Source organism: Simochromis diagramma, unplaced genomic scaffold (genome assembly GCF_900408965.1).
Source record: "Simochromis diagramma unplaced genomic scaffold, fSimDia1.1 OVJJ01000630.1, whole genome shotgun sequence".
Taxonomy (NCBI): Eukaryota; Metazoa; Chordata; class Actinopteri; order Cichliformes; family Cichlidae; genus Simochromis; species Simochromis diagramma.
In genome coordinates, this window is record NW_024386927.1 from 394,714 (window position 1) to 418,275 (window position 23,562).

Below are 23,562 nucleotides of genomic sequence, written 5' to 3' on the forward strand. Positions count from 1 at the left end.
TATCTACCACTATGTAGTCATCCTCTTAATTTTGGTTGGAATTTTTTCTCCTGTCAACATATCTCAATCAAATATGTTTCAGTTCAGGTCAATACTTGCTTCAGCCGGCCAGGCCGCGCTACCAAACTCAATTTCCCAGTCTGATCATTTACTTTCATCTAGAGTAAAAATCTCCAGACATGCGAAAACAACAGCATTTCATCTTTCGCAGCTTCCTCCGTAAGCTCGCAGAGCTTCCAGCAACTTATTCAAAAGTGAGTACATTCAGATTTCATTTTCTCATGGGTTGCATCTCGACCCTATAATAAGAAGGTAATGATTTATTCCTCCCTTCAGCTCAGTCTTAGGATGGCAGTAGACCACACGTTCCTTATTAGTAACCAATGCAAAATGGGGAAATTTGGCTCGGGCCACTTTGCTATTCAAAAACCTCACAGATATAGTGAAATCTATCTACAGTTATAAAAGTACAGGCAAAACAAAACCCAGTCCTACATTGTAGAGGCAAGCAGGAGTCACAGAACAGACACTGTCTTGTGTGCAGAGTGGCTTTTTTCACTAGAGTAGTTACCCGTGTGCGCTCAGTTTTTCTTTAGAATTGCTCAGTCAGGCTTTAACAAACTGGGATATCAGATAGAGTTTGCTTTCAGAATTGCTTCGAGGTAAGTATGATTTAGTGCTTTCAGTGGAAAGTCAAATTTGTCATCTATATATAAGTCCTCAATATGTTTCAACCCCCTTCCCCCCAATCTAAAAACACCCTGTCCATTTTTCCTGGTTTAAACAACTGGTTAGGTGTTATTGGCATTCTTACTGAGAGGTTAGGTAATTTAAGAAATTTCCTGATTTGACTTAATATCTTTAGAGAATGTTTAACAACAAAATTACAACTGATCCATTTATTAGAGGAACTGGTGTTGCTGACTCTACCTGAAGCCAGAGCGGGAGATTCTCATAACGGTTGTCGATAGGCGAACCCCACTGCCAGTATAATAGAGCTCTTAAATTTGCAGCCCAGTAATAGTGTCTAAACACAGGGAGACCCAACGTCCCGCAAGAAGTACTTTGTTGAAGATGAGCTTTAGATATCCGAGGGGGTTTTCCTGTACAGATAAATGGGAGAATCAATGAATCAAGCTGCTTAAAAAACTTAGGTGGCAAGTAAAGAGGGAGGTTTTGAAAAACATAGAAATCGTGGCAGAGATACCATTCTAACTGCATTTATTCGACCAATCAAAGACAAAGGGAGCAATTTCCATTTTCTAATATCCTCTTTGAGCTTGTCCAGCATTTCCAAGAAGTTCAGTTTATAAAGGAGTTTGGGATTTTTAAGAATTTTGAGGCCAAGATAGGTAAAGGATATAGTCACTAATTTAAATGTGAGTGAGCTGAGAAACTTTGGGCAGAAATTATCTGTTATCGGCATGAATTCAGATTTCTCCCAATTAATCATAAATCCTGATAATTTCGCGAAGTGTTTAATACAATTTAAAAGGTTAGGAAATGAAATTTCTGGTTCAGAAAGACCGATCAATAAATCATCTGTATACATATTAACAAGACTTTCAGCATTCCCAAATTTGACTCCCTGTATTCCTGGGTTGATTTCTTATGTTAATAGCAAGGGGCTCCAGAGCTATGTCAAAAAGAAGAGGTGAGAGGGGGTCCACCTGTCTCACTCCGCGTTGTAATTGAAGGGGGGAGGATTTATCTGCATTAGTGAGGATGCAGAACACCCCGAGCTGGATAAAATCACTCTTCAAACACTGCCAAACCCAAGACAGTTTATTCTGAGGAAGCTGATTCACTGGATTTAAGAAAGTGTTTGTGCACTGCTCCTTCTGAGGCTTGAGTTGTAACCTCAGAGACTGCTAAGACTGTTTTTTCAAAGACTGTTAGCCGTGGGGGGAAAAGTTTTACCCTGATATTTGCTAAGTCTGTTTTTTCTTAGCCTGCTCCTCTGTTCCCAGGCTGGCTGAGGCAGCCTGCTCCTCAGGTGCGGACAGCAGACTAGACATTGCCAGTGCTCGTCCTGACTCGCAGGATGCGGGCGGCTGGGAACCAGCTCACTCCTGGACCCGTACCTACTCATCGGGTGGGAATGACTGGTGTCCGGTCTGCCCCCAAAACCGTTGCGGGTTCCCAGGGTGAGGCCAACCAGGACACAGTCTACCTCTGCACCCATACCTACTCTTTGTGTGTGAGCAGCTAGTATCCGGCAGCAGCACCTGTTCCTGTCTCCTGTTCTGGAGGTTCTGGAGAATCAGCTCAACCACCACTTCAACCACTACTTCTGTCACTAGCTGAGTCATTAGCTCAGTTACTAGCTCAATCATCTGCTCAGTGATTTGCTCAGCCACCTGAGTGGGAGCCGCTTCAGCACTCCACGCCATTGTCTGTTTCTGCTGGGGGCTCCAGTGAAGCGGTCCAACACTCCTTGGCTTCCACGCCGCCGTCTGTTTCCGCTGGCAGCTCTGGAGAGTCTGTCCAGCTGTCAGCTCCACCTACAGCTCAATCACCGGATCAACCGCCTGCAGCTGCCACGCCACCGTCTGGTCCTGCCTCGTCTGGTCCTGCCTGATCTGGCCTTGTGCTCTTGTCACCAGCCAAGCCTCCCAAGAGCCTTCAGATACGTCTGTGTGCTGCTCGGCCTGCACGTCCACATTCATCCACCACACCACATCATCACCGGCCGTGCTGCTGCCACTTTCCACGCGGTCTGGAGAATTTTCCCTTGTTCCATTAGCAGATTTTTTTCCACTTATTTGAAGCAACTATATCTTCTATTAAGTGGAAAAAATCTGCCAATGGAACAAGGGAAAATTCTCCAGATCCACTGTCTAAAAACAAGTTCCTTAATCTCACTGAAATGTTACTCTGTAGCTGATTGTGTCTTATTTTAAGTTTGATGAGATATTATTGATTAGAAATTAGACAAATATACTTGGCAAGAGTTTGAACTTTTGCAGTGTATTCACAACTTACAGTCACAAAACTGACACTCAGCTTCTTTTGTAAATTCAAAAGCTTTTTAATTTCACTGGAAGGTTTTTGGCTGCTGCAGACATGCATTAAAAGTTCCTTATTTAAAATGCCAGCCTTTGCTTTTCACAGTCTGTTCAGTCTTCACATTGTTAAACAGAGATGAGTGTACAGCAGTTCCACTTGTAGAAGGGCTCTTCTCTTTTCCCAAGTCCTTATCAGTTCCCCTGACTTCTTTTCCTTAACTTTAATGTCATCAAGGTCAAGGAAAGAAGACAGGCGGTGCTTCTGGAACACACCTGTCTTTGTTTTTCTCTCTTCAGTTGTAGGTGGTGTGAAGAGTGGATCCACCTTTTTTCCGCCCCTAGGTGGAGCCGAGTCTATGAGCTTGCTGCCACATATGTGCAAGCGATCTGTTCATCAAAGGCTGTGTACTTAAGTCTGGCTGTGACTGAGCGTCTCTGTCAGGTTGTTTTTATCACTATAGTGTATCCTGCGACCCTTATCTGCCCTGTCTTGTCAACGATGCAGTTTGCAGCTGGACCTTATGCCAGTCACTGACGCAGCCTTCAGAATCACTGTTATGCTACTCCTTTTGCATAGTTATCTGCCATTCTGCAACTGCCCAGCTTTGCTAGGGTTTCCAGGCTGCCCAGACGACTCTTAAGAAACTCAAGGAAGTTTTCTCTGGGCGTTTGCTGTGCACCAGTGTTTTGGCCTTTAAACTTAGTACTTTCTTCTTTTCCATTCTTTTGATCTCTTTTGGTAAAAATGATAAGTGAGGGTAAAATCTTGTGATGAAAATTTTATAAAAAGAAAAGAAAAACAAATAAAAACCGTTATTAACATGCGCTGAAGACCTTGAACTGAGACAAACACTTTATTGAAAGAGAGATCATAGCTAACAGATCATCTGGCTTTGTGCTTTTCAACCTTTTTGCACCCACAGGTGCACAAGAAAGACAAAACACACATCCATGTATTTATCCCTGCAGTATTTATTGTATTATAAGATGAAGGTACTTTGATCACTTAAGCTTACTGAATCTGGGAGGGATCAGACAGGAATGAATGTGCACAACTACAAAGTTAGTTCCTAACATCTCTATATAAACATGTGTTATATCATGAATTAAATATGGATTTATGAAATTTGGAAATCCCTGATTTTTGTTTTTATTTTGCATGTCATTCCAACTTTTTGGTACCTGAGTTGAACAATAATAGTTTTGGGGGGTTGTACATTAAGGCATGGTTGTTACTAACTCATCAGGCTGCAGTTTCAGGTATGTTGCTTTACTATGTTGTTTTATTTTTTTCTAGCAAATCTTTGTTGAGACTTGTTAGTATTTCCAAATAGATTACTGATTCATCACTCTTACATGCTCGGTGGCACACTGTGCAACAATGCATGTACTTCAGTTTTATTTGTTATTCTTTTAGTTGTCTTTCTTGATTAACCAGATTTTATCACTTCTTGCTCAACTGCAAGTCTCAACAGAAAGCACATGCCATGCAACGTCAAAAGAAATTTTCATTATGCACACAAACAGACACAGAAGTGACCTTGAATCTATTTATCAATCCAGATGCATTATCAGGATGCAGTCAGGCAACACTGTCCATGGACTCCGGTCAAGGCCAACACACACACACACACACACACACACACACACACACACACACACACACACACACACACACACACAGACGCACACAAAGTATACCTGGAATCCTATTTCTCAGAAAATATAAACATGTTACTTATTCAGTACATTTCTAAGAAATTGCTGTTTGAAGTTTTCATGTAAAATGTAAATATTCTTATTCTAATATTCTTGCAAATTTTCTGTAAATTTAAAAACAGATGCATCATAAAAGACTTTTAACTTAAGATGAGAGCTGTTTTTAGCCACAGATTTCGGACAGCACAAAATAAATACATGTAAACAAAAATCCACACACATCCAAGAAAATAAATTTGCTTCTTCTTTATAAAATTAACTTAATAACTTCATTGCTTATTTATTTATCTTGCACAATGAAAACGCCTAACTGGTTCCTTGTTGAGATGCATCTGGTGACGACATCATCAGACCCACCCAGAGGCTCAAAGGAAGTATAAAAAAACCTGCTGCACGCTGCTGTTCTCACACAACTGTCATTCTGTCACACTGTCAGCACACAAGCTGCTCACATATTCTGCAGGGACGGGTGGGCTCGGCTGTGTGGATCTTTGTCATCAGCATGATTATAAGCATTGCTCTGATTTGGGCAGTTGTTGTGGGATTTTGCTGCCTCCTCTGGCTTGCTGTGGGGATAAGACGCAGGTAAGACTTAAGAAAGAGCATGTAGGATGAAAGGAAAGACATGAATCTTAATTTGGGCTTGAGTATATTACTTAACTTCTGCATATATTGAATTAAACACTGACAGGAATGTTAGGATTTTGATTAATTTTCAGCTTACAGCACATAAAAATGTTTGACTGATTTTTAGGTAAATAGCTCTGTGCAGTTGTGCCACATGCTGGCCTGTAGCTGAGCCGATGCATGTTTGTAATCCTATATGGTTAGATGGAAAAGGCTGAAGAAACCTTTTTAATAGAAATACACAAGAAGAATGATTATTATTTTCAAATACATGAGTAACACAGAGGTGACTGCTATGTAACTATGTCAACAATCAGTCCTGATTTGTAGGTTTGCAAAGTTTTGGAGTTGTTGTTGAGATGCAGCCAACATTTTGCTCTCTCTGATTCATTGTTTTATTTGAACATTTCAGTTTAAACTTACCTGTATTTGTAAAATAATGACTTCTTAATAATACTGAGATATTAATTTATTACTAAATTAGCTGAACTATATGAAATGCACAATATGTGCTGCTGCCAAAATCAGTCTAAAGACGTCAGTGCAGCCGAAGTCTTGAAGAAATCATTGACGCACATGCCAGACAAATGAAAGGGTTTTCATCCGGAAGTTACAGAATTCGATCCAGACAACTGAGATCCAACAAAGTGAGTTATCTCTGTGATCTCTTTCTTGTCATTGTCCTCAGGCAACCAGGTGAGCCAGCAGTTGAAAATGGTTTGATCCCCTACTTAGGTTGTGCTCTCCAGTTCGGGGCCAACCCACTTCAATTCCTCCGCAGCCGCCAGAAGAAGTACGGTCACATTTTCACCTGCAAAATTGCAGGCAGGTACATCCACTTCCTGTGCGACCCCTTCTCTTACCATTCAGTCATCAGGCAGGGAAGACACCTTGATTGGAGGAAGTTCCATTTTGCTACATCTGTCAAGGTAATTTTATGACGTGATTTGATCTTTTATTATAAAAGATATATTATATGAATACATCATATAGTCTGTTAGGACACTTTTCTTGATCCACTTTCTCATTGTATCGGTCGATCTTTCGATAGTCCTGAAGCTCTTCTTTCTTTACAAGGCGTTTGGTCATGAGAGCTTTGATCCTCGCCATGGCCACACCACAGAGAACCTCCATCAGACGTTTCTGAAAACACTACAGGGGGAGGCTCTTCCCTCCCTTATTGAGACGATGATGGGGCACCTTCAGGATGTCATGCTGAAATCAGATACACTCAGCCCAAGCAAGGACCACTGGCAGGTGGACGGCATATTTGCCTTTTGCTATAAGGTCAGTAACTTGAATTTAGAGTGAAAGCATTGGCCACTGGAAGATACATTTCTCTTGAATAGTCATGATGTAGTAACTACAAAAGTTCTACACCTATATTCTCTACTCAGGGTGGGACACAATTCATGCCACATATGTGAGTAAAAAACCCTTGAAAAAGTCATTTATAAGTTTGTGCTCTGCTGTTCTACAGGTGATGTTTGAATCTGGTTACCTAACTCTGTTTGGTAAAGAGCTTGGTGAAGACAAGTGTCAGGCTCGGCAGGCAGCCCAGAAAGCTTTGGTGCTCAATGCTTTGGAGAACTTCAAAGAATTTGACAAAATCTTCCCGGCACTTGTAGCCGGGCTGCCTATTCACGTGTTCAAAAGTGCCTACAGTGCCCGAGAGGTTAGTAGGCTGTACCTACCACTGTCAGAGTCAAAGGCCTCTGAGCCATTTGTAACATTTTCATCCTCTAATATGTTTGAATGTTCTTTTGTATACACTCTTATGTAGAACCTAGCTAAGACCATGCATGCTGAACACCTGTCCAAGAGAGAGAATGTGTCCGATTTAATCTCCATGAGGATGATCTTGAATGACTCCTTATCTACCTTCAATGACATCAGCAAAGCCAGGACCCATGTTGCTCTGCTCTGGGCCTCACAGGCTAACACCTTGCCTGCTACCTTCTGGAGTCTCTTTTATATGATCAGGTAAGCTGGTAATGGGCTGTCTCATGAAAAGCCATAAGGAATAGTAAATCAAATTGTGTGTCTAATCAGTCTCGTGAGTTTTACTCTGTGTACGAACATCACACGATAACAAAAATAATTAGAAAAATACAGCAATAAATGGTACAGTAGCAGGACATTACCAGAAAGTTGATGATGTTCATCTGGACATTGTTTTGCTGTGAAATTTCAATCAGTAATAGCATTCAAAAGGTTATGTGTACGAAAAACCAGTGCATACAAATCAGTATCATAATTACACTACAACATAGAGGGACACCATCTCTACAGACACAGCAGCCAGGGAAGCAGAAAAACATCATATCAAAAAAGCCCTGATGTGTATCAGTGGTCCCCTACATGTCACTGCTTCAATAATGAGGATGTACGCTGGTCTGAGTGTCAGTCAAGGAGGTCATTCATGTGAAAAGAAAATGAGCATCTCTGAATCGAGGAGGGGGCCTAATGGCACATCATTCCCCATCCTGCAACGCTCTGATTGTAGCCACTCCTCAGCTCTCTGTTAATAGTGCTCACCATGACTATTTGCACAGTATAGATTATGGATGGTTCTTGTAGAGAACCAGTTCCCAGTAGTCCAGTTCTTTGGAACTGTTCTACCTGCCCGTAGATCCTGCTTATTGGTTCTTGCAATCACGCTACAATTAGCTGATTTCAATTCATGTGTCAGACGAGGAAAATAGCAGCACAGTCTGTCCTGATTCTCATCCCAACCGGTCGCAGCAGATGGCCCCGCCCCTCCCTGAGCCTGGTTCTGCCGGAAGTTTCTTCCTGTTAAAAGGGAGTTTTCCCTTCCCACTGTCGCCAAAGTGCTTGCTCAGAGAGGGTCATGACTGTTGGTTTTTTCTCTGGATGTATTATTGTAGGGTCGACCTTACAATATAAAGCACCTTATTGTTGTGATTTAACGCAGTGTAAATAAAATTTAATTGAACTGAAATTAGGATGGGGATTTAACTTGGTTTGTAGGACCAACAGGTTCACATTGTTAAATGGTAATTATGAGACAGAGTAACATGAAAGTACTTTCTCCTGTGAGTAATTAAGTAAAATACTGCATTACTTTTAAGAAATGCATTCAGTGTAAGATGTGTAATTATTACATTTATTACTTTTTTATTACTTTTTAATTTTTTTTTTCAACACCCGAACATTTGACCACACAGCATGTAATTAATTTGTACAAATGCAATGTTCTTGATATGCTTCTTAGCGACGGTGGTCACTCTCAAAGGGGAGCCAATGAAAACCCAATAAGGATGATAAGAGAATTGATAAGGAACTGAATTGATAAGTGTTATTGACATTGAATCACTAAGTTCTTATCATGAAATTGACCTTTGACGTTGTTAGTCAATGGGGAAACCTGCAGTCAGCTGAGACTGAAGACTTTTGAATGGCGAGATGAAATGTGTTTCCCACCAGATTTAGCTTTAACAGAATTAGCTTTCCTTACATTGATGACTGAGCATGCATCAAGACTTCGCAGTATTCTTGATACCTTATCACAAAGTCTTGTTGACCAATCACTGTGCAGTTTATATCCGAGAGCACAGCTCTTTTTTTTTTACAGATCCTAAGTAGGGTACCTATGGTTAAGTTATGTCATATGTCACATTACATGCAATAAAAAACTAATTGTCCAGCACTGCATGGAGGTAAGTTGTTTCCGGCTATCTAAGGAAATACTTATTATAAAAAGTAATGCTGATGTACATTGCAGTGTTACATTGATCGCTAACATGAACATGAATTTTTACCCTCTACACTCACATGTACTATCATGGGCCATGCCTTTGCACAGGCTACATATTTTTGTTTGTTTTGGGCCAAAGACTCGATTAGATTGGAAATCTACATGTGCTGGACAATATGTGATGTGATACATCCACATGACTAAATATTAAAAATTGAGCACCTTTCCAAATATTTTTTTTCCCATAAACACCTTTCTCAAACACAACAAATGTATTAATTTAAAATGCAGTACGCAGCCTAACACCAATAACTTCTGCTGAAGAAAACTAATTGTTATTACAATAAAAATAATATAGGACATAAGCACAGAATAGTGAAAGAAATACACACAGTAAGAGGTTGTACCTCTGCGCAGGAGTCCAGATGCTATGAAAGCCGCTCACAAGGAAGTGCAGAAAATCCTGGGAGACTCTGGTAAGACAGTTGACCCCAGCGACCCCTCACTGAACCTCACCAGGGACCAGCTGGACAACATGCCTGTTTTGGGTGAGATTACTTATTTTACCCAGTCATTAGATCACTAGAAGAAAAAGTGACATACCTAATATTGTTAAATTAAAAGACTAGCGTTCAGAATTTTAGCATTAACATATTCGCTTTATGTCTGTCTCCTTGATGTCTACAGACAGCATCATTAAAGAAGCCATGCGTCTTTCCAGTGCTTCTATGAATGTGCGTGTTGCCAAGGAAGACTTCCTCCTTCACCTTGATAACCAAGAAGCTTACCACATAAGGAAAGATGATGTCATAGCCTTGTATCCGCCTTTGCTGCACTATGATCCTGAAATCTATGAGGATCCCTATGTAAGAGCCGGATGGGTTATAAATAAGAAAAGTCTCTTCACCAAGAAATTACTGCATTTTTTATTGTTCTTCATTTCTTTCTCCTCTTCACTCTGCAGGAGTATAAGTTTGACCGTTTTCTGGACAACAAGGGTCAGGAGAAAACCACTTTCTACCGCAGTGGGCGGCGGCTGCGTTACTTCTACATGCCCTTCGGCTCTGGGGTCACTAAATGCCCGGGCAGATTTTTCGCTGTGTATGAGATCAAACAGTTCTTGACTCTTGTTCTGTCTTACTTTGACATGGAACTTTTAGACCCTGGTATCAAAGCCCCGCCTCTTGACCAGTCCCGTGCTGGCCTGGGTATCCTTCAGCCTACGTATGATATAGACTTCAGGTACAAACTAAAATCCAGTCAATAGGTTCTGTTGTGTTTAGACAGAGAGATTAAAGCTCATATTGTAAATAGTGTATATATTATACAGTTTTAATGAAGATCCATAACTACATATGAATGTTTTTTCTGCTTTGCGTTGCTTCTGAAGAACATATGTTGCACACATGGGTGGAGCCCTTACGAAAAGGCTTCAGAGAATCTAGTTTATAGTTTGTTAAAAATGATAAGTAGTTCCAGTGGACAGACTGGAGACATATTTGAGAGACAAATACATTTGTAGTACTGACCATGGGCGGTTCATGTTTGATCCAGGTATGCATTTGATCCTGTTAACTGTTTGCCAAAGCAAATTTCTGAGCTTTTCTAAAATCCAAGCAGTCAGTTATAAAAGGAATTCACTATGCCATGACACTGACTTGAATTATATACATGGTCTAAAGTATTGGGAGCATTAACATCATACACAGGACCTCAGTGTCTGTCAATAAGACAGTTCAGAAACCTTGTGCACACTGCTCAGATTCATTCTTTCTTTTCTTCTCAGATAAATGTAAACTCCTTCCAGGTAACCATTGTTATGACATATATATCATTTTTTTGTTAATATAAAAATGAAAGTTAGGTTATCAGTTTAAAAATTAGAGGCTTTTGGAAAGACAAAACAAAAAAACCAAAACAAATGAAACTTTGATTAAATAAAATGAGAAATTCTTTACTTATCTTATCACTGCAGTGTGTTACCATTAGCATTCATCAATGAAATCTTTTCCCTGCTGTATTTATATTCTAGTATATGTAAATTGTACATTGTGAGTTGAAGTTGCTGCGGGCAGCCTTTTTATCAGTGAACAAATTGCTGCAATCAGACTCATTTACTGTCCATCAGCCTTGGAATTTGCTCTCGCTGGCACTCTCATGCTGTCAGCCAGCGCTGACCTTTATGCTAGCATGCATCTACCTTTTTAGTATCATTATTACAAGCCATGCGGTTTAATAATGATAATTTTAATTGGTGCAGTGAACATCGGTAGACCTAGAATGTAGGGATGTGGTGTAAAGACCCATTGATACTTTGGTTAGTTAACTCAGAAAGATCAGTTTGCAGCTGCTTCTAAATATCAAATTTAGAAGCAGCTGCAAATAATTTTACGTGACATGAATTATAAGCTCTGTAGTTCATAACTTAGGATATATTCAGGATGTGAAGGAATGCTCATTTGCACAATGAAGGTGTCTATGATTGCTCATTCAAAAACTATGTTTGGTTTGTAAACAGCACTCTTGGCTGTTTTATATTGTGAATAAAACACACTGTGAGCCACAGTCTAAGTGCTCGGGGAAAGAGGGTAAATCAGTATTTATGTCCATGCTGTATTTAAATGCATTTACCTCCAAACATGGGAGTAAATTGGAACAGATTACATTCCCTTTAAATTCTGAAGGTTTTTCATTGAACTGAAGGACAGTCCACATGTGTCTTTGTTAACTGACCTGCTGTGCAAACAGATAATAAATCAATAACATTGCACTCATCTGTGTGTTTGTTTTGATGTACCTTCTAGTTAAAGTCAATACAAATAAAAAAGAAAGACTTTTTCTTCCAATAAATTATATAAACAGGGTTATTTAACAGCTTTCCCACAGACACAAGATGTTGACATAAACCATATATCAGTAAATATTTATGTATATGGGTGAAAATCAGATGTTGCAGTTGTTAAATACAAAACAGTTAAAAAGCATCACAAAATGAAAGGAGGAAACAATGGAGATAATGGGATGTTATAAAGTGTTGAGTTTGAAGTCAGCCACACACCACTTTACTGTGTATTTGTGTTGTGATGAAGACTAACATTAAGCATTAGTGATCATAGTGCCATGAGGTGAAATTCCTTTCACTGTCATGTTGCTCAGGGACCACAACTGTTTCATGGCATCAACACACTGACAAGTGTTTGTATGTGAAATACAAAGACTACATCATGAGGCTTTCCTGACCTCACTGCTGTCGTCTTTTTATCTTCTCATATGTTTTGGTGCTAAAGATGAGGTTTGTGGATTTTCCCATAATAAGGTCAATAATCATGCGTGGTATAATGAGCACATAGTGCACAACTGAGCTAACAGAGATTAGCTGTCTGAATCTTCTTGTGTCACACTTTAACATAGTGTCTACTGCAGACATCCCTCAGGGGCTTTTCCCCTCAATATGTTAAAGACTGTAAATATAATACTTGTATTGCATTTATACTGATACCAGAAAGAGTGCTGGCTTGTATGTTTGCCATTTGTATGAATTTTGCCTGATTAAGTCTGGAGACTGAAACTTAATGAATATTTTTCCTTCATGTAAATGATAATGTCACAACATTTACCAGTGTGAGGCTATGAGAGCTTAACTGAAGCCAGTTTAAGTAACCTTTAATAACCCAGTACTCTGCAGTAACCTCTGGAGTCCAGGCAGAAGTAGGCGAGTACACAGCTGAAAGCAGAGTCATCCACTAATCTGAATCTGAAGTAAGACAGAGGTGGTGTGTCGTTGAGAATAACACAACAACTGAAACATCAAGCCCAGCTGCTTCTCACGTGTGTGTGAGTTATCTGTTAAAGTGTGGAGACAATAACATAATTATTCTCTGTTTGTCTGAAACCTGTTCCTGTTACACACACAATGGTGTTCTTGTGTAGCTTATCTGCGTAAGCAATTTAATTAAAAACTTGTACATAACGTCCTGTTTCATAATGTTGTTTCCCCCTCCATGAATCACTACCTTATCGTGGTGGAAGGGTTTGTGTGTCCCAGGGATCCCAGGGACACACCTCTGGAAGGATCCAAGGGCCCCTGTCAGGGGGTTTTGCCCCCTGCTAGGGTCTCCCATGGCAAATTGGTCCTGGGTGAGGAACCAGACAAAGAGCAATTCAAAGGACCCCCATGAGCAGAAGATCGAGGGAACAGTTCCTTCTGCCGGGGATAGCTTCCCTGAAGTGTGGCTGGCCTCTGCTTAGAGATAGGGTGAGGAGGCCTGGGAACACCTTGGTGTTCCCCCGGAAAGGCTGGAGGAGGTGGCCGAGGAGAGGGAAGTCTGGGCTTCTCACCTTCTGCATGTGTTTCATCCAAAGGACATTCTCGATTAATTCACCCGCTACTTCATCTGTCCATTTCCTGCTCATTGCGTCAGATGTTTAGTTACTCCTCAGCCTCCTTTATCAATAATGGTACTTGTGATAAATGTAGCCCATTTGCAGCTTGGCTTCGCACTCTTGAAAACCTGCAGCTAGCTACATCCCCGTAGGCAGTCCAGACGAAGGTAGAGATGTCCCCATTAGCTCTCCACAGCAGATTGTCCCGAGCAGCTGGGGAAAGAGGGCGGCTGGGTGACGGTGAGGAGGAAGCATAGTCCTAAACAGAAGCCCCAGGTACACCACCAACCCGTTCACGTGTCTAACCGTTTTTCCCCACTCGGCGACACACCCGCCGGGGGTCAAACTCTGGTAATTGGCGATTCTGTTCTCAGACATGTGAAGCTAGAGACACCGGCAACCATAGTCAATTGTCTTCCAGGGGCCAGAGCAGACGACATTGAGGGAAATGTAAAACTGCTGGCTGAGGGTTACTATAATTCACGTCGGCAGTAATGATACCCAGTTACGCCAATCAGAGGTCACTAAAATCAATATCGAATCGGTGTGCAACTTTGCCAAAACAATGTGGGACTCTGTAGCTTTCTCTGGTCCCCTCCCCAATCAGACCAGGAGTGACATGTTTAGCCGCATGTTCTCCTTAAACTGCTGGCTGTCTGAGTGGTGTCCCAGAAACGATGTGGACTCCCCCTGCTTCCCTTAGGCAGTGTCATCAAAAGACATAGCATACATTTTCACTGCCATGTTGATGACACCCAGCTCTATCTGTCCACGAAGCCAGATAACACACACCAATGAGTTAAACTGCAGGAATGTCTTAAAGACATAAAGACCTTGATGGCCGCTAACTTTCTGCTTCTTAATTTCCAGTTTGGATTCAGGAGCCAGACACTCATATCTGTTATTAACCTCTGTCTCTCTTCCACAGCATGTCTTTATCCTGTCTTCCTTCTCTCAGTCCAACCAATCACAGCAGATGGCCCCGCCCCTCCCTGAGCCTGGTTCTGCCGGAGGTTTCTTCCTGTTAAAAGGGAGTTTTTCCTTCCCACTGTCGCCAAAGTGCTGCTCATAGGGGGTCATATGATTGTTGGGTTTTTCTCTGTATGTATCACTGTAGGGTCTACCTTACAATACCGGTGTTGTGATTTGGTGCTGTATAAATAACATTGAATTGAATTTGTGAACTCACCACTCGTACTGAAAAGCATGTTCTACAAATCTCATTCATACTTTATTGCACTTTCTTGTAGGTGAAAATGATTGTAATGCCAGTCCCTTTGAATGGAATGTGCTCTTTTAAGAGCCATACTTTCACATGTTTTTTAATAATAGTCTTTAGAGACCATTCTCCATATTGTCTAATTATCTATCTAAATATCTAAAAAGGGAGGAGGAAGGGAGCCAGGTGCTGTTGCAGGAGAAGACTGCACTCCATCATATAGCTCCAACCTCTTCATCAAGTTTGCGGACGACACAACGGTGGTGGGTCTCATTAGCAACAGGGATGAGACCGACTACAGAAGTGAGGTGAGACGCCTGGCCACGTGGTGTGTTGACAACAATCTCTCTCTGAATGTGGAGAAGACGAAGGAGATTGTTGTGGACTTCAGGAGAATGCACACCCAACATGCTCCTCTGACCATTGATGGAGCGTCTGTGGAGAGAGTGAGCAGCACCAAGTTCTTGGGTGTGCACATCACAGAGGATCTCTCCTGGACGTACAACACCACAGCACTGGCCAAGAAATCACAGCAGCGTCTCTTCTTTCTCCGCAAACTAAGAAGAGCAGGAGCACCAGCCCCCATCATGTACACTTTCTACAGAGGCACCATCGAGAGCATCCTGTCGAGCTGCATCACTGTGTGGTTTGGAGCCTGCAATGCGTCCTGTCATAGAACCCTCCAACGCATAGTGAGAGCTGCAGAGAGGATCATTGGTGCCTCTCTCCCCTCCCTCCAGGACATTTACAGCACCCGTCTCACTAAAAAAGCCCTTTGCATAGCGGCTGATCCCACGCACCCAATGCAAAGCTTCTTCAAGCTGCTGCCGTCAGGGAGGAGACTGCGGAGTCTCCAGGCCAGGACCAGCAGGCTGAAGGACAGCTTCATCCATCAGGCTGTCAGGAAGCTTAACTCCCTCCCGATTCTGCCCCCTCTCCCCTCTTCTCCTCCATGGTCTCACTGAACTCTGTCACATACACACACACACACACACACACACACACACACACACACACACACACACTCTCTGACTCACTCACTGGCCTGCACCAGTTACCAGTCACTTTGTGGAGCATTGGACTGCCATTACCTCATAAGACTTTGTTGTTACACTATCTCTTACCGTATATCACTAAATCTCCATTTGCACTATTTGCCTATTTACACTACTCTGCCTGGTTTACACTCAATGTCATTTACCCTTACCTGAATATTGTATATTGTATATTGCATAGCTTTCTTGTTAAATTGTACTGTATTTATTTAAATTTTTACTTTTTTAATTATTTTATTTGCATTTTTTAATCACTCTCTTATATTTAAATGTTCATTTGCTATTTCATCTAGGGTTTGAGAGTAACGAAATTTCTATTCTCTGTATGTCCTGTACATGTGGCAGAATTGACAAATAAAGTTGACTTTGACTTTGACTTTGAAGACATGTACTATGATAATGACCCTAAATATGTTTCTGTCTCAGATATATAGTCATGCAATGGGGAATTTTACAGATTGAAAGAAATTAGTAACTTTCTTAATGAAAGATTTGGAAAATCTGTAAAGTGAGTGAGTATTTTCCAGTTTTAGCAAAACAAGTCAAAAGTATGCCAACTTCATGTATAACATGACATGCAGAGTTCTGTGGATATGGATCTGGCTGAAAAAACACACAACAAGTCTCAGACACTTATAGTTAAACAAGGAAAAGGTTAAAGAAATTAAAGACTGCATAATAACATTATAATTACACTCGTGCACTAGTGCATGCTGCACTTGGTGATCTTTCTTCTTTACTTTCTTTGTGGTTTGGTGGAAGAGCTGATTTTTTTCTCACATCTGACTGATTTTTCTGCTGTTTAAACCAGCGAGATTTTGTTTCCTCCAGAGCTTAATGTTGACATTATTTCTACCACAGAAATAGTGACAGGAAAGGTCAATGGTGAAGAAGGCGTGTGGGTTAGTGCCAGTGTGGGGGAAGTGTGAAAGGGATATATACTTTTTGTCAACAGTAGACTTTGCAGGAGCTTCCTGCTGCTGCTGATGGTCAGCAAGGTTGCTGGATTGAATGGGCTCCATGCAGACTTTTGTAAACATGTCTGGAAGTGTTTGGGAGCTGACCTTTAGAAGGTGCAGCGGTATTTCTTCCACCTAAAAAGGGAGACTGACCCTGCTTAAGATCTGAGACCAGTGGCTCTGCTATGTACAGATTACAAACTACTTTCAAAGTATTTGCCAATAGGCTGAAACATTTCCTGGAGTTGATCATTCACAGAGATCGGTCCTATTGTGAACTGGACAGATTATGGGCAGCCTATTTCTGATAAAAGCCCGGTCTGATATTTGTAAATTATACACCTTGGATGTTGGAATTATTTTTAGATCAGGAGAAACAGTTTGATAGGATTGACAGAGCATTTATGGTTTTGACTTTAAGGCTTGGTTTGGAGGCATTAGACAAGGATGTCCTATCAGAATCAGAATGTCAGGGCTCCGGGGTGCGCTCGTGTACACTGATGGAGTAGGACGCACTCTTCTCAGCTCTGCACTTTTCTTCTTATTTTCCAACAATTAACCCAACACCCTGCTTCTTTACTTAACTAGTCAACAGCACGACTGCTCTGCATCGACTACAATAAAGACTGGACGACATGCCGCCTAAAAACTGTTGCAAATCTCCCAATTCTTTGAATCTTTGGGCTGAAGGAAGGACAATACTCGGTGTATAAATGCTCAATCAACAATCATTTATTTCCATACAATTCAACACTTAAGAGCATAAGAACGTCCGGACGGGAGAGATGCTTGCAGAGGGTCACAGCATGTCTCAAAATGGTGACGGGTTACTCAAGCTCTTATAGCCTTTAGTGGCCCCCACCTAGTCGTAAAAGCCTAAACATTCACATTCTTTCTCTGTTACGGCGCCTAAGTTATGACCTCGGCTCCTTGTTTTTCTGCTCTCTGTAAAGGTGGGGGTCTGGAATGTGGTCTGTTTCTTCTATTATCGGCACAAGGTCCTCTGCACACAACATTCCCTTCATGATTTAGCAGTCTGACATGTCAAGAAAACAGTGTGAGACATTCAAAGCAGATCAAGGATACAGAGTGATGCACACCTGTCTAACAAATCCAAAAATGGTCACATTCTTTTAACCCAAAAATATAAGGGAAACTAAGCTACATACACAGCACACAATCTAGACTAAAGGATATTATATGACCTACAGCAGTTAACATAATTCAACTACTTTAACTACAGATACAAGATAACATATGATAACAGAATAATCTCACAAAACACACTGCCAGAAAGCTGTAGCTGAAAACTTTGCGAGCATCGACACCATATTAGCAGCTATAGCTAGCTTAAAAACTTCTATGGAGAGCCGCCTTGACACAATTGAGTCAACTTTGTCTAACCTCCAGGCAGATATCTGGTCATCCGAACAGCGTCTCGATGTTGCTTACTACAATGGACGGCCGTGTTTGTATGCTTGAAGCTACATGCAAAGAACTAATGGCGGCCACCGTTAACCTGCGTGACAAGCTAGGCCAGATGGAGGCGCGCTCGCGTCGGGTCAACATCAGGATTGTTAGAGTGAAGGAAGGTGCTGAGGGTGGTAAGCCAGCAGACTTTCTTTCATCTCTGCTGCTGGATGTGTTGGGGAAAGACAACTTTATTAAGCTGATAAAAGTGGAGAGGGCACACCGCACCCTTAGACCAAAACCAACGGCTGGCCAGCGACCGAGGGCTATCATAGCCAAGTTACATCATGAGAAAGACGTGTGGCACATTCTCACTCTTCTCTTCCTATAGTGAGAGTCGCGATTCGTTCGATCATCTTTTAAATGCTTCTGTGGTGATAGTTTTCTATCATTTTTTTTTTAAGTTGTTGCTACGACGTCTTGAAACTTTTCTCTATCGTGAAGTTTTGAGAACGTTTATATTATAATTTTGGACATATATAAGTTATTTCATATGTTGGCGTCTTTTTTTACCCAATCAGTCGATTTATGAGTGTAACTATTGTTTTGATTAATGGAGTCTGGTGCGGAGCTGCCAGATCCGAAGGATGTTTTTTTTCTCTCTTTCTTTTTTTTTTTGTGCTCCTCTTCCCGGCAGTCCCCTTAATGCACGCTGGGATGGGCCACAGTGGTTCTTGTTCTTTTTTGCGGCCTTGTTCTTTTTGGGGGGTGGGGTTCAGTGTTCTTGTTGTTAATTTTGTTTTAACTGTTTTTATGCCAGTCCTTTGTATAATTTTTCACCAGTCCATTTGTCATACCACCTCTCATTTAGATGCGGGGTAACAGTGCTGCTGGTTTAGGAACATGTCCTTTGACTTTTACATCATGGAATTGCAAGGGCTTAGGCAGAGCTTTGAAACATGGGAAGGTTATGTCACATTTGAAGCATTTATCTTCTGATATAACTTTTCTCCAGGAAACTGTACTTATACGCAGTGGCGGTCCTAGCCTGTTTGGCGCCCTGGGCGAACACTCCCTCTGCCCCCCCCCCCCCCCCACACACACACACAAAGCATATTAAGGATTGTACATTAACATAAAACTCTTGTATACACGCACACACACACTAACACACACACACACTAACACACACATACACTAACACACATATATGAAGAGAGAGAGAGTATGCATTGTATGCAAACGGCTACCAAACAGCCATCATAATTAGTCATACAATGAGAACAGGAAGAATCAACAATTGACAACGACTAATTAATATTAAAATCTGTAACATAAGGTATTGTTTGGAGTTTAGTCTGTTACTGTTACTATTTTTACTATTTCTTCTTGGAGCGACTGTAATCCACATCATTTTCTTAAGGATTAATAAAGTATCCTGATTCTGATAGTTTCAGGATGACCTGCCATTATCCAATCACACATCTGCTTACCTGCATCTTTTGCTCGTTTCTCCTCCTCTTCTTTTCTATTTTTTCTAAACTGAGCACCTGATGGCTTTGAACTTTTCTTGTCCATCTTCCATTGGTTTTAATTTTGCACTCCAGTATGAACACAAATCCCCCAACCCGAGGATCACCACAACTTAACCTAACACACCTACACCTTAGTTCACAGATTCACTTTGTCTAAGGTGTATTTCTGAGATTTCACACAACCCAGTGAATACATGATGGGCTTGGATTTACATCATTATGAATGAAATGTGCTCTATTTGGAAGCAGCAGGGCCCCTCCCCTTTCGACGGGTTGTGTGTGTGACTTTAAATCATCAAACTGTAAATTTTAAATTGTTATTGATCCTTTACCCCGAGTCCTAAAGTGTATATTTATTTTCTTACTCTTCTTATATTTATTGTTTGTTTACTTGCACTGCTGTAACTGCAGCCTCGTCGTCTCGTCTCTCTATATACTGGACTGTATGTAGCGGAGATGACAATAAAGTTTACTTTGACTTCAGCAGCGAGCAGGCGCACCGAGTGCTCTCGCGCTCACTTTTCGCGTACAGAATTTCGAAAAAACATCGGTGCAAATTATAAGTCTGTATTATAATGTCTGGTGTTTTCGTGTTTGTTGGTTTGTTTTTATTTTGTTTTACTTTGTGAGTTGGTTATTAGACGCTGCTACAGCCGGTCAGAAAATGCCCCGCCGCCCCGCCCTCTCTTCTCTGCGCCGCAAGCAGCAGGCGCACCTCGCAAACGGAGGGTGCCCTTACTCCCAGCAAATGGGCGATAGAAAACCGATCGGTGCCTGTGCCATTCCCAATATGCGCTGTCATGACATCGGGGCAGCATGAGTACGAGCAATTTTTATTTTGCCGATGCCCGTGATGCCGCCCCCCACCACGATGCCGCCCCGGGCAACCGCCCGTGTCGCCCCGTATCTAAAACCGCTACTGCTTATACGGAAAACCACTCCATTTATATTTGGATCCGTCGTTACTGATCCGGATGGGAGATTTGTTTTGGTCTCTGGGTCCATTAACTCTTTTCCACTGGTTTTGCTAAATATCTATGCCCCTAATTTTGACTGTCCTGACTTCTTTTCCAAAAAAATTGACCTAATTTCTGATTATAATATGTCTAATATAATAATTGGTGGCAATTTTAACTGCTATTTTGATCCTGTTTTGGATAGATCATCTACAAAAATAGCCGCCACTACTAGATCCATGGCCGTTCTGAACAACCTGGTAAAATCACACAACATTGTAGACATGTTTGGAGGCTTCAGCATCCAAATGATGGGCAATATTCCTTTTTTTCACCTGTACATCGTAGCTTTACCAGAATAGATTACTTTGTTACAGATTCTAGACTATTACCTACTATTATCAGCTCTGCTTATCATCAAATCTTCATTTCTGACCATGCCCCACTTACCATGAAAATAGATTTTAATTTACAGCCTCGAAGTTTCAATTGGAAATTCAATTCTACCCTTCTGTCAGACAAAACTTTTTCCACTTATGTTTCCACTGAGATTTCAGATTTCTTAAAACACAACGACAACGGTGAGGTCTCTGATTCCACTCTTTGGGAATCATTTAAGGCAGTATTGTGTGGCAAGATCATCTCCTTTCAAACATTTTTTGAAAAAGACTAAATTAAATCGTCTGTCCCAAATTGAGTCTGAATGATCAACGTTAGAGGAGGCACTTCACCAATCTAACACAGAGGACATATCTAATGCTATTCTAAAACTAAAACTTGAATACAATCATATTTTGGGAACCCAAGTCAGAATCAATATTATTAAATTGAAACAAAGACACTTTGAGTTGGGAGGTAAACCCCATAAATTACTTGCCAGACAATTAAAAGATGTGCAAGCCCATCAGACCATACACAAAATTGCCTCCTCTTATTAATGATTAATGACAGATTCTTTGAATTTTCCAGCCAACTGTACTCTTCTAAATCAAACGCTACTGACTCTGACCTTTTATCTTTCTTAACTCTCTGAGTATTCCAACCCTTACAGAATCTGCCACCCAAGCGCTTGAAGCTGACTTTAGCATCACAGAAGTCAAAGCTGCTATCCTTTCTTTCCCTAGCGGTAAAGCCTGCGGACTGGATGAGTTCAACATAGAATTTTATGAAGCCCATATCGATATAATCACTCCACTTTTACTCAGAATGGTGAACTGCTCTATTGCACGGGGCTTTTTTCCTGATAGCATATATGATGCACACGTTTGTCTTCTCCCGAAGATGGACAGAGTCCCCACCAATGTGACTTCACCCACTTAGTTCATTAAACTGTGATCAAAAATCATTGCAAAAGTGTTTTCTTCACGTCTTAATAAATGTTTGGGCACTTTAATTCAACAAGATCAAACTGGGTTTATCCCAGACAGATTTGCTTTCTCTAATACCCGTCGTCTATTGAATGAACTGTATGGAAAAAACTCTCCAAATTCAGCTGTTATTTCATTAGACGCACAACAAGCTTTTGATCAAATTGAGTGGAAATACCTGTTTGCTATGCTTGAGAAATTTGGCTTTGGTCGTAATTTTACAACTTTGGTACGTATGCTTTATGCACGGCCAAGATCATCAGTACTGACAAATTTTGATAGATCACATCCATTTCTGCTTCACCGGGGGACTAGGCAGGGTTGCTGTTTATCTCCACTGCTCTTTGCTTTAGCTATGGAGCCTCTGGCCATTGCAGTTAGAAGCAGCTCTGATATTGTGGGTAAATCCTGTGGTCCTGTCAAATCTACTATAACTCTATATGCAGATGATGTGGCTCTAACACTGTCTGATGCCAGGCTCTCTTTGCCTCCCCTGCTTCATCTCATTAACAAATTTGGACAACTCTCTGGTTTCACAATTAATTGGGACAAGTCCATTTTTATGCCACTGGCAGATGGTCTCAACTCTAGCTTCATCTCTAGCTTACCCTTTAAAACCACCAGCAGTCACTCTAAATACCTAGGTATTAACAGTCCCAGAAACCGTAAGCTGCTATTTAAATTGAACTTTCAGGTCCTCGTTGATAGTATTAAAGCTAAGATAGATAAATGGACTCTTCTCCCACTTTCTTTAATTGGACGTGTCAATATAATTAAAATGGTAGTACTTCCTAAATGTATTCATCTTTTCCAAAACATACCCATCTCTCTATCGACTCTATCATTTTGTCTTTCATCTGGGCAAATAAACCCCGTAGAATTTCAAAGGCACACTTGCAGAAACCCTCCTCTGAGGGTGGATTAAGCCTCACAGTTTTCAGGCACTACTATTGGGCTTGCAATGCCAGAACATGGGTTTTCTGGAACAGTGTTTCAGCTGTTCCTGCTGTTTAGAAGGGAAGCTTTCCTTCTTGGCCTTTTATAGAGACGCACAACACTAAATCAATTTTTGGTATGTCACTTGATGCTATTCTGTTTTCTAAGCCAAACATACCTACATAACTTCTAAGTAATGATTTTGTTCTAGGTCATTCTCTTAGGATCTTAAAGCAAGTTAGGGGTGCTTTGTGCCTTCCAGACCTATCCATTTTTGCTCCCATAACTGAAAACCTTTCTTTTTCACCCGGCTTGATGGACCCTGTGTTTAAGCTTTGGTCTGAATTAGGTCTTCACACTATTAAGGACCTCTACATCGACAATTGTTTTGCTCAGCTGCAATCAAAATGTATGCTTCCCTCTGCTCATTTATTTAGATACTTACAAATTAGGAATTTTGTTAAACACTCTTTTGCCCATCTGGATAAGCCCCCTGCTCATAGTGACTTTTATGATTATTTGATTAAAAATCAAACTTCCAAACACCTAATCAGCCAGTTTACTACACTTTTTACACTTACAGAACCTGCTAACCACATCAAGGATGCTTGGGTTAATGACTTGGAAGTAGACATATCGGATGCTTTGTGGGCCAATGGGTTGAAGAAGA

General features: G+C 41.1%; 1 protein-coding gene across 1 annotated transcript; it reads left to right on the forward strand.

Moving 5' to 3' along the window:
* Nucleotides 1-5,125: 5,125 nt before the first annotated feature.
* Nucleotides 5,126-11,846, forward strand: LOC120736709 (cytochrome P450 7A1). Its single transcript, XM_040036986.1, has 8 exons — nucleotides 5,126-5,312; nucleotides 6,043-6,283; nucleotides 6,432-6,641; nucleotides 6,835-7,029; nucleotides 7,138-7,337; nucleotides 9,490-9,620; nucleotides 9,760-9,938; nucleotides 10,037-11,846. The coding sequence occupies exons 1-8, from the start codon at nucleotides 5,230-5,232 to the stop codon at nucleotides 10,337-10,339; spliced, it is 1,542 nt and encodes a 513-aa protein (XP_039892920.1). The 5' UTR covers nucleotides 5,126-5,229; the 3' UTR covers nucleotides 10,340-11,846.
* Nucleotides 11,847-23,562: the final 11,716 nt, after the last annotated feature.

Coding starts and splice junctions, on each gene's coding strand:
- LOC120736709 (XM_040036986.1), top strand. CDS start 5,230: ATGATTATAAGCATTGCTCTGATTTGGGCAGTTGTTGTGGGATTTTGC. Junction 6,284..6,431: donor ATTTTGCTACATCTGTCAAG/GTAATTTTATGA, acceptor TTTCTTTACAAG/GCGTTTGGTCATGAGAGCTT. Junction 6,642..6,834: donor TATTTGCCTTTTGCTATAAG/GTCAGTAACTTG, acceptor GCTGTTCTACAG/GTGATGTTTGAATCTGGTTA.